The sequence below is a fragment of the Phalangium opilio genome, unplaced genomic scaffold, assembly GCF_054372755.1.
Source record: "Phalangium opilio isolate 3A_F unplaced genomic scaffold, DU_Popi_V2 ptg000070l_1, whole genome shotgun sequence".
Taxonomy (NCBI): domain Eukaryota; kingdom Metazoa; phylum Arthropoda; class Arachnida; order Opiliones; family Phalangiidae; genus Phalangium; species Phalangium opilio.
The window spans coordinates 5308161-5319200 of NW_028324182.1; the positions used below are offsets into that span (position 1 = coordinate 5308161).

The following is an 11040-nucleotide window of genomic DNA, read 5'->3' on the forward strand; positions in this document are numbered from 1 at the left end:
CCCACCGACCGAGCGACTTCAGTTCGGACGGCAGCGTGCTCCGGTGTTTCTTCGCAAGCGACCGTCATTCTGAATTTTTCCATCGTTCGAGAAGAATCGTAAAGGCTGGAAGAGAGTTCGAACGACCCTTGCCGGGATTTCACGACGCTGAATGGTTTAGAAGGTTCGAATTTAATTTTTATTAAATAGTAAATTAAGTTATCGTTCTTAAAAATGTCTTAATATATTAATCCAGATTAAATTCTAATCAATAATTCAGTAATTCCAGTAAATAATAATTGTACTGTTAAGATTGTCTTGGATTCATATTATTACTGTCCTTTGTCTTATCTTATTTTCCCGCGGTTTTCGTTCTATCACGTGTTGAGTCATAGTCAAATGTTCCGTCCCACGTTGGCACATCTATGAGTGAGATGGAAGGCTGATTCTAGCTTTATTAGTAGTGACTAGTAACATTGATACCCTTGAAAACGCCAAGGCTTAATGGCTTCACCTTTTTCACGGCCAGAATAAGGGTAATGGCAGCCCTCTGCCTTCGACTGTATTAAGCTCTATGGGGAAATAACATGGGGTGCCATTAGTCTAGAATATTCTAGTTCCAGCTTGGTTCTAGGTTGAGTTTGCTCGCGGGCTCGTCAAAGGCTGCAGTGCTATATCGCGTAATAAAAAGTTTACCCAAGAAAAGTTGTCATTCAAGTTTTTAAAAGGTTTTAGTTACAGTTTTCGCGATAATAATCAATTCTTTATTGTTACAATTATCTTATCATAGTAGATTCAATTGTGAGTGGTTTTTAATTTGAACAAAGGCCTAATTTTTTTAACCAAATTTTTTTTGGGATCTTTGCTAGTTAGGTTATATTTTAAATAAAAGTATAATAATTTAATTTTTAGGAATAAACGTGAACTGCAAAGATGAGTGTATCATTTGGAGGAGTAGGGTAAGATATTATTAGGGTAATGTTAATTTAATTTAAAACGTAACATAAGTTAATTTTAACATTAAATAGAACTGGTAGAGGAAGAGGGTTTGGACGAGGGTTGGTCACTGCTCAAGAACCACCAACCAAGACCGAAATTAGTTAGCATTTTATTCTTAACTTTATACAGGGTTGCCACAGTACCTGGAAATCCTGGAAAAGTCAGGGAATTTAAAAATGGGCCCAAAAGGTCAGGGAAAAGTCAGGGAATTTAAAAATGGGCCCAAAAGGTCAGGGAAAAGTCAGGGAATTTAAAAATGGGCCCAAAAGGTCAGGGAAAAGTCAGGGAATTTAAAAATGGGCCCAAAAGGTCAGGGAATTTAAAAATTGGCCTAAAAGGTCAGGGAAAAGTCAGGGAATTTAAAAATGGGCCTAAAAGGTCAGGGAAAAGTCAGGGAATTTAAAAATGGGCCCAAAAGGTCAGGGAAAAGTCAGGGAATTTTAAAAATTTCAGCAAAGTCGGGGAACTTGATTTTAGTGGGCAAAATTTCTGGGTGATAGGTCTTTATTGAAAGAGTAATGAAAGTTTCTCCTCATCCTCTCTTAACACAGAAAACTCTAGAGCAATCCTTAAAAATGCTGTCTAGAATTGTTTTTATAAAGTAAATGGTCTCTAAAAAAATCTCTTAGACTGTTATTTATAGTTAAAATGTTTCTTATTCATTTTGGTGCAACAAATACATTGGAAAGCTTAATGTAGAAAGTTAATTCAAATTTAAGCACTTAAAAACGTGCTGTAAACATACACTTTTGGCCTAAAAAGGTCAGGGAAAAGCTGGAAAAGTCAGGGAATTTGGTTTCCGTGGCAACCCTGTTATATGCTTATAGGATTGAGCTAAAATACGTACAAATAGGTAATGGATTCGGTAATAAGCCCGCTGTCAGTGAAGATGTTTGGGAGGATGCTGATACAACGACTAAAAGCAATGGCGGAGGAGGAGATGGTTGGAATGGAGGAAATTCCAACAATGATAATACATGGAACAACTCCGAGTCAAATAACAACTCCTGGAGTGGAGGAGGTGGAAATAATCGCGGTAGCGGTGGTGGTGATAGAGGAAGTGGACCAAGGAGTTGTTTTAAATGCAATCAAACTGGACACATGAGTAGGGATTGTCCGGAGGCAAAAAGCTCAAATGGTACGAGATTATTCAAGTTATTCCAGGGACACTTTGTTTCATAATAACCTCTCTATTATAGTCTGCTACAATTGTAATCAGGAAGGTCACCAAAGTCGGGATTGCACAGAGCCAAGGAAGGCTCGTGGTGGTGGTGGTGGTGGTCAAACTTGTTACAATTGTAACCAAGAAGGCCATCAAAGCAGAGACTGTACCGAGCCAAGAAAGCCCAGAGAAGGGGGTGGCGGAGGTGGTCAAACTTGTTACAATTGTAATCAGGAAGGTCACCAAAGTCGGGATTGCACAGAGCCAAGGAAGGCTCGTGGTGGTGGTGGTGGTGGTCAAACTTGTTACAATTGTAACCAAGAAGGCCATCAAAGCAGAGACTGTACCGAGCCAAGAAAGCCCAGAGAAGGAGGAGGTGGAGGTAAATATATTAATTTCATTTTCTTTAGTTCATTAAAATGCTAGAAGTTAATTAACATTTAAGGAATTACTTAAATCTTGTTGAACTTTGTACAAGCTGAGACTTGAAATTTCCAGAAAGCTACAAGCGTGGTGGCTTTAAAAATCAGTTTAACAAGGAAGGGTTCTCTCGAATGAGCAATAATAGGTCAAATAGAGGTATTCAATTGTACCTTTGGCTTGAATCCTGTTGATTTGAGTTGTCCTTTATAGTAGTCCCACCTTTGAGCATGGTAGAGGGTTCATACAAACCTGGAAAACTCAGGGGAAATAAATAGATGACATAAAAATGATAAAATTCAGGGAAAACTCGGAAAATTTGAGGGGTTTGAATAAGTTTGCTCTGAAGGGGTTGGTTCAACCATAGCCCACTTGATCACGCGCTCTAGAAGCCCGTCCAAACAATTTTTTTTTACATGTTAACTCGCGAATAGGTTCGGTCTAAACTTTCAAACCCGTCTGGTTTTAACATGGGCGTCTATGGGAGGGGACCAGTTTTATCAACGTTTTTGACAATATTAGTGCATCTACTGGTTCAAATCTCTTGAATTTTTAATGAGACGTGTATAGAAAGGTTTGATATTATCTTGTAAAATTTAAAGTCTTCAGCTATAATAGTTTTTTTTTATAAAAAATAAAAATCATCACATAGTAGAGAAATTGAAGAGGTAAAATTATCTACTATGTGATGATTTTTATTTTTTATAAAAAAAACTATTATAGCTGAAGACTTTCAATTTTGCAGGATAATATCAAACCTTTCAATACACGTCTCATTAAAAATTCAAGAGATTTGAACCAGTGGATGCACTAATATTGTCAAAAACGTTGAAAAAACTGGTCCCCTCCCATAGACGCCCATGTTAAAACCAGACGGGTTTGAATTTTAGACCGAACCTATGTTATTCTCATTTTTAGGGTCGATTGAGCGGGCTTCTATAGCGCGTGCAGCCAGCGTGATCAAGTGGGCTATGGTTCAACTATCAGGGTTGCCACAGTACCTGGAAAAGTCAGGGAATTTAAAAATGGGCCGAAAAAGTCAGGGAATTTTAAAAGTTTCAGCAAAGTCAGGGAATTTAATTTTAGTGGGTAAAATTTTTGGGGATAAGTCTTTATTGAAAGAGTAATGAAAGTATCTCTTCATCCTCTCTTAACACAGAGTGAACTCTAGAGCAATCCTTAAAAATGCTGTCTAGAATTGTTTTTATAAAGTAAATGCCTTAAAATCTCTCGGACTATTAATAATTTATGGTTAAAATGTTTCATAATCTTTTTGGTGCCACAAATACATAGGAAAACTTAATGTAGATAGTTTATTTAATTATAAGCACTTAAAACTTGCTGTAAATATTTACACTTTCGGCCTAAAAAGGTCGGGGAAAATCTGAGAAAAAGGTCAGGGAAAATCTGAGAAAAAGGTCAGGGAAAATCTGAGAAAAAGGTCAGGGAAAATCTAAGAAAAAAAGGTCAGGGAAAATCTTAAGAAAAAAAGGTCAGGGAAAATCTTAAGAAAAAAAGGTCAGGGAAAATCTTAAGAAAAAAAGGTCAGGGAAAATCTTAAGAAAAAAAGGTCAGGGAAAATCTTAAGAAAAAAAGGTCAGGGAAAATCTTAAGAAAAAAAGGTCAGGGAAAATCTTAAGAAAAAAAGGTCAGGGAAAATCTTAAGAAAAAAAGGTCAGGGAAAATCTTAGGAAAAAAAGGTCAGGGAAAATCTTAAGAAAAAAAGGTCGGGGAAAATCTGAGAAAAAGGTCAGGGAAAATCTGAGAAAAAGGTCAGGGAAAATCTGAGAAAAAGGTCAGGGAAAATCTAAGAAAAAAAGGTCAGGGAAAATCTTAAGAAAAAAAGGTCAGGGAAAATCTAAGAAAAAAAGGTCAGGGAAAATCTTAAGAAAAAAAGGTCAGGGAAAATCTTAAGAAAAAAAGGTCAGGGAAAATCTTAAGAAAAAAAGGTCAGGGAAAATCTTAAGAAAAAAAGGTCAGGGAAAATCTTAAGAAAAAAAGGTCAGGGAAAATCTTAAGAAAAAAAGGTCAGGGAAAATCTTAAGAAAAAAAGGTCAGGGAAAATCTTAAGAAAAAAAGGTCAGGGAAAATCTTAAGAAAAAAAGGTCAGGGAAAATCTTAAGAAAAAAAGGTCAGGGAAAATCTTAAGAAAAAAAGGTCAGGGAAAATCTTAAGAAAAAAAGGTCAGGGAAAATCTTAAGAAAAAAAGGTCAGGGAAAATCTTAAGAAAAAAAGGTCAGGGAAAATCTTAAGAAAAAAAGGTCAGGGAAAATCTTAAGAAAAAAAGGTCAGGGAAAATCTTAAGAAAAAAAGGTCAGGGAAAATCTTAAGAAAAAAAGGTCAGGGAAAATCTTAAGAAAAAAAGGTCAGGGAAAATCTTAAGAAAAAAAGGTCGGGGAAAATCTGAGAAAAAGGTCAGGGAAAATCTGAGAAAAAGGTCAGGGAAAATCTGAGAAAAAGGTCAGGGAAAATCTAAGAAAAAAAGGTCAGGGAAAATCTTAAGAAAAAAAGGTCAGGGAAAATCTAAGAAAAAAAGGTCAGGGAAAATCTTAAGAAAAAAAGGTCAGGGAAAATCTTAAGAAAAAAAGGTCAGGGAAAATCTTAAGAAAAAAAGGTCAGGGAAAATCTTAAGAAAAAAAGGTCAGGGAAAATCTTAAGAAAAAAAGGTCAGGGAAAATCTTAAGAAAAAAAGGTCAGGGAAAATCTTAAGAAAAAAAGGTCAGGGAAAATCTTAAGAAAAAAAGGTCAGGGAAAATCTTAAGAAAAAAAGGTCAGGGAAAATCTTAAGAAAAAAAGGTCAGGGAAAATCTTAAGAAAAAAAGGTCAGGGAAAATCTTAAGAAAAAAAGGTCAGGGAAAATCTTAAGAAAAAAAGGTCAGGGAAAATCTTAAGAAAAAAAGGTCAGGGAAAATCTTAAGAAAAAAAGGTCAGGGAAAATCTGAGAAAAAGGTCAGGGAAAATCTGAGAAAAAGGTCAGGGAAAATCTGAGAAAAAGGTCAGGGAAAATCTAAGAAAAAAAGGTCAGGGAAAATCTTAAGAAAAAAAGGTCAGGGAAAATCTAAGAAAAAAAGGTCAGGGAAAATCTTAAGAAAAAAAGGTCAGGGAAAATCTTAAGAAAAAAAGGTCAGGGAAAATCTTAAGAAAAAAAGGTCAGGGAAAATCTTAAGAAAAAAAGGTCAGGGAAAATCTTAAGAAAAAAAGGTCAGGGAAAATCTTAAGAAAAAAAGGTCAGGGAAAATCTTAAGAAAAAAAGGTCAGGGAAAATCTTAAGAAAAAAAGGTCAGGGAAAATCTTAAGAAAAAAAGGTCAGGGAAAATCTTAAGAAAAAAAGGTCAGGGAAAATCTTAAGAAAAAAAGGTCAGGGAAAATCTTAAGAAAAAAAGGTCAGGGAAAATCTTAAGAAAAAAAGGTCAGGGAAAATCTTAAGAAAAAAAGGTCAGGGAAAATCTTAAGAAAAAAAGGTCAGGGAAAATCTTAAGAAAAAAAGGTCAGGGAAAATCTTAAGAAAAAAAGGTCGGGGAAAATCTGAGAAAAAGGTCAGGGAAAATCTGAGAAAAAGGTCAGGGAAAATCTGAGAAAAAGGTCAGGGAAAATCTAAGAAAAAAAGGTCAGGGAAAATCTTAAGAAAAAAAGGTCAGGGAAAATCTAAGAAAAAAAGGTCAGGGAAAATCTTAAGAAAAAAAGGTCAGGGAAAATCTTAAGAAAAAAAGGTCAGGGAAAATCTTAAGAAAAAAAGGTCAGGGAAAATCTTAAGAAAAAAAGGTCAGGGAAAATCTTAAGAAAAAAAGGTCAGGGAAAATCTTAAGAAAAAAAGGTCAGGGAAAATCTTAAGAAAAAAAGGTCAGGGAAAATCTTAAGAAAAAAAGGTCAGGGAAAATCTTAAGAAAAAAGGTCAGGGAAAATCTAAGAAAAAAGGTCAGGGAAAATCTAAGAAAAAAGGTCAGGGAAAATCTAAGAAGAAAAGGTCAGGGAAAATCTTAAGAAAAAAAGGTCAGGGAAAATCTTAAGAAAAAAAGGTCAGGGAAAATCTTAAGAAAAAAAGGTCAGGGAAAATCTTAAGAAAAAAAGGTCAGGGAAAATCTTAAGAAAAAAAGGTCAGGGAAAATCTTAAGAAAAAAAGGTCAGGGAAAATCTTAAGAAAAAAAGGTCAGGGAAAATCTTAAGAAAAAAAGGTCAGGGAAAATCTTAAGAAAAAAAGGTCAGGGAAAAGCTGGAAAAGTCAGGGAATTTGGGTCTGAAAATTCCTTGGCAACCCTGACTATAAAAAAAGTAACCCACTCCCTTTGTTAAAGAATGGGGGAAAACTCAGGGAAATCGGGTTTCCAAAAGTTGTATGAACCCTAATGGTAGTTTTTTTGATGGCATTTGTGATTGGTTAGTTAGCCATGTGCTTTTTGCTTCCATTCCAATGACTTAGTTGTATTTTTGAAGGTGCAACGCGATTAGAAATGTTTTGTTGCCTATTTGATGGATTTAGATCGAATTTTAAGTGTGAATTCAATTAATATGGTTATATTTAATTTTAGCCTGTCACAAGTGTAATCAAGAGGGCCATATGGCACGCGATTGCCCTAATCCAGATACTAGACCTAAAAGTGAGTATAATCTACAGTTTTTACCTTATAAAGGTTTGAATAGTTACTGTCATTGTAAATTTTGTTAATGCAAGACAAAGGGAAAGGGTTTAAGGTTAAGAAAAGAGGTAGGACGAGGTGAAGCTCTTGTTGTTGAGTATTAATTCCTTAATGATTTGAATTATTAGCTTGCCGCAAGTGTGGCAATGAGGGTCACATGGCCAGGGAGTGTCCAGATGGTGGAGACGATGATTCAAAGCCTATGAAGTGTTACAAGTGCCAGGGGGAAGGGCACATGTCTAGGGAATGTCCAAACAGTGACGCTTCCTCAACTGCTTGCTTTAAATGCAAAGAAGAGGGACATATGAGCAGAGAATGTCCAAATCAACCCCAAGACGGAGATGGTATGTATATACCTTAGAAATCTTAAACCCAGTCAATTTTGTTAATTATTTTAATATCTTTTTGTAATTTAGCGAAACCAAGATCTACTTACATCCCTCCTGATATCACTGAGGAGAGTGATATCTTTAACGTTAACCCTCAAGGGATTAACTTTGGCAGATACGCCACAATTCCCGTCAAGGCTTCCGGCAACAATTGCCCCACACCCATAAACACTTTCAAGGAGGCGAATTTCCGCGAGTTGTTGTACAAAAACATCATGAAAGCCAAGTACACTACCCCAACGCCAGTTCAAAAGTACGCCATACCTATTTTGGCTGCTAAAAGAGATCTGATGGCTTGTGCCCAAACTGGTTCAGGGAAAACTGTAAGATGGATGGTGGAAGTGGTTAAAGGGAGGGTGAAGTGGAAAATCAAGTGATTTTTTATCGATTCTTCTACTAATTATAAGAGCAGTCTGCATAGTGAAACATTCAGGAAATACCAACTCCGAATGATTTTAAAATTCAAATTAGGTTCAGATTTTAAGGATAAGTTTAAATAAGGACTTCCGACCAATCGCGTAACGCCCTGCCTTTTTGTTAACAAAATTCTCGTGGCACGTTCCGTGTCTCGCGCCACGATTGTCACGCGCCTAATTTTATCAAATCTCGTGATAAATTTCATTCAACACGGAACGTGCCACGAGAATTTTGTTAATAAAAAGGCAGGGCGTTACGCGATTGGTCGGAGGTCCTTCTTTAAAATTATCCTTAAAATCTGAACCTAATTTGAAATAATTTTAAAATCATTCGGAGTTGGTATTTCCTGAATGTTTCACTATGCAGACTGGTCTTAAGTTTGGTAGAAGAATCGATAAAAAATCACTTGATTTTCCACTTCACCCTCCCTTTAAGGTAGTTTCTTTTGTCTAATTGTGTTTTGTTTAAGGCCGCTTTCTTGTTGCCGATGATTAACGCCATGTTTGAGGCTACTGATCTTCCTGGAATTGGGAGTTTAGAACCTTACGCCGTTATCATATCGCCAACAAGAGAATTGGCGATTCAAATACATAAAGAAGCTCTCAAATTCGCCCATGACAGTATTGTCAAGCCCGCTATACTCTACGGAGGAACTGAAGTCGGAAGTCAAGCTTCTAGATTGTTAAGAGGATGTCATCTTTTAGTCGCGACACCCGGAAGACTCATTCATTTCTTGAATGATGGAAAAGTGAGAAACGGTCAACACTGAAACTTTAACAGTTGCTTAAAAACGTTTTGTTTCTCTTTAGATTTCTTTCAAGAAACTTCATTTCTTGGTCTTGGATGAAGCTGATCGTTTGTTGGATATGGGTTTTAAGAGTGAAATTGAAAAGATGGTTGAACATAGCACCATGCCTCCTAAAAGCGAAAGACAGACGCTTATGTTTAGTGCCACGTTTCCCCGCGAAGTACAAGAGTTGGCTGGCCAATTTTTGTCCGATGATTACTTATTTTTGGAAGTTGGCATAGTCGGAGCCGCTAATCAGGATGTCAAACAGGTTTTCTATCAAGTTAACCAGTATGACAAACGCAACAAACTCTTGGAGATACTCGCGGAGCATGGTAATGATTAGATTCACGCAAACGATTAAGGCCAATTAATTTAATTGATTAATAAATAAATTAATTTGAAAAATTACTATAGGAAGCGACAAAACACTTGTGTTTGTTGAACAGAAGAAAAACACTGATTTTCTCGCGTCGTTTCTAAGTCAAAATGATATCATGACCACCAGTATTCACGGGTGTGTTTTGTTAACTTATTATCATTATTTTTAATAAGTAATAGCAGAAGTATATAATACTTCTCTTCGAGAGAAGTGTACGAGCACAAAGCGGGGTGAGTGTAACGTCACTCTTCCCAACATCGGAACACTTAGAGCAAGGTTACTAAACCGAATCACATACACGATAAATAGTTCCCTCATCATTACTCTATTAGCGTTTAAATATTTGACGAGATGCGCTTGTGCATTTTGTCCCACGTCAAGACGAGGTTTGTGGGATGATTGCTGGGGATTTAGGGCCAAACAACTATAGAATTCACCTTACGGTGCGATGCCCATTTGTAGTTTGATGAGCGGGAAAGAAAAGTAGAAGGGGGAGCCTGAGAAGAATGACGTTACATAATTAAAGCATTAAGAGGATACAGAGTGGCATCCTTCCTCTATTATCCCCTTCTGGTAATAGTATTATTTAACTTGGAATTTCTTACGGATTTTCTACAGCGATCGCGAACAACGAGAACGAGAAGAAGCTCTGAGAGACTTCAAATCAGGGCGGATGAAAGTATTAGTAGCTACGGCTGTGGCTGCCCGAGGATTGGATATTACTGGCGTGAGACACGTCATCAACTTTGATCTCACCAAAGAAATAGACGAATACGTTCATAGAATTGGGAGAACAGGACGCGTCGGAAATACTGGTCTAGCCTCCAGTTTCTTTGATCCAGACAAAGACACTCATTTAGCCCATCATCTTCTAAGAATTTTAGCTGATGTAAGGAAGTTCCCCCCCCCTACCTTTAATTGTTACTAATTATAATTAATTTAATTGTTAACGTTTTTAATCAAAGGCTGGTCAAGAAGTTCCTGCGTTTCTAGAAGAGGCGGCTAGAGAAGGTGGTGGTGGTGGAGGCGGAGGTGGACGAAGATTCAACAACCGTGATATCAGAAGAGTAATTTTTATTTTTTAATGTCTATTTTTTTTTAATTTGAATTAAATTAATTTAATTGTCTTGTCTTGTCTTTAGGATCAAACGGTTACTTCTTCCTCTTTTGGGGATGATGGAGACGAGTGGGGAAGTTCAGGTGCCACCCCAGCTACTAACGCTTCCGTTCCAGCTGAGGAAGACGCTTGGGATTAAATTTAATTTCTCTTTTATATTTAAACTAAAATCTTGTTCCTTTTTTTTACTTCCAAAAATGCCAATATTCTCTTTTGGTTTTTCACTTTTTACTCCCGGCATTTTTGTAAATAGCTTTAAGAAAAAAGTTATTTAAAATGTACATGTATAAAAAAACACATTCCTATTTCAAAGTTATTATATGTACAGTTAAGAAAAGAAAAGAAAAAAAAGGAACAGTTATAGTAGTTTTTTTTGTTGTATAAGTTTCAAGTTGTTAGAAATAAAAACATTTTCTGAAATTAATTATATTGGGATTATTTTATTTAAATTTGAAATTGTTTCTTTTTTTGGCCAATAGATGGCGCTTCTGTAGTAGCAATGGACCAACCTGCCTGGACATAGCCCATGGGCTCACTGCCAGGACTATGAAGTTTTTAACATAGTAAATCCACGGATGTGTATTGTAGAAGGAGTAGAGACTAGGCCTCTAGGGCCTAGACAAAAGCGTACTAGTGCTCCGCGCACAATTTTCGCGCATACCGAGCCAATGTAAACAATCTCTGACGTCACGTGTTTTAAAGAAGGCGTCCGTTTTCTTCTTTCCCGGCTTAATTCTTTGAATATTTTCCATAT

General features: G+C 36.4%; 1 protein-coding gene across 3 annotated transcripts; it reads left to right on the plus strand.

Moving 5' to 3' along the window:
* The first annotated feature begins 3 nt into the window (after positions 1-3).
* On the plus strand, positions 4-10710 carry LOC149661235 (putative ATP-dependent RNA helicase Pl10). 3 transcript variants are annotated; one of them, XM_089842682.1, is made up of 15 exons: positions 4-163; positions 892-938; positions 1008-1078; positions 1832-2116; positions 2178-2522; positions 2639-2719; positions 7087-7155; positions 7323-7538; positions 7611-7906; positions 8470-8748; positions 8810-9122; positions 9205-9304; positions 9788-10058; positions 10135-10236; positions 10312-10710. In XM_089842682.1, exons 2-15 carry the CDS (start codon positions 913-915, stop codon positions 10423-10425), a joined length of 2568 nt encoding a protein of 855 aa, XP_089698808.1. In that variant the 5' UTR covers positions 4-163; positions 892-912; the 3' UTR covers positions 10426-10710. The 3 variants fall into 3 exon arrangements, with proteins under 3 accessions (XP_089698808.1, XP_089698810.1, XP_089698809.1); XM_089842683.1 differs by lacking the exon at positions 4-163 and adding an exon at positions 632-780; XM_089842684.1 differs by lacking the exon at positions 2639-2719 and having other exon boundaries at positions 5-163.
* The last annotated feature ends 330 nt before the right edge of the window (positions 10711-11040 follow it).

Excerpts from the sequence above, each read along its gene's own strand:
- LOC149661235 (XM_089842682.1), top strand. The coding sequence starts at position 913 with ATGAGTGTATCATTTGGAGGAGTAGG. Across the intron at positions 2,117-2,177 it reads GGAGGCAAAAAGCTCAAATG|TCTGCTACAATTGTAATCAG; the intron begins GTACGAGATTAT and ends TCTCTATTATAG. Across the intron at positions 7,539-7,610 it reads TCAACCCCAAGACGGAGATG|CGAAACCAAGATCTACTTAC; the intron begins GTATGTATATAC and ends TTTGTAATTTAG.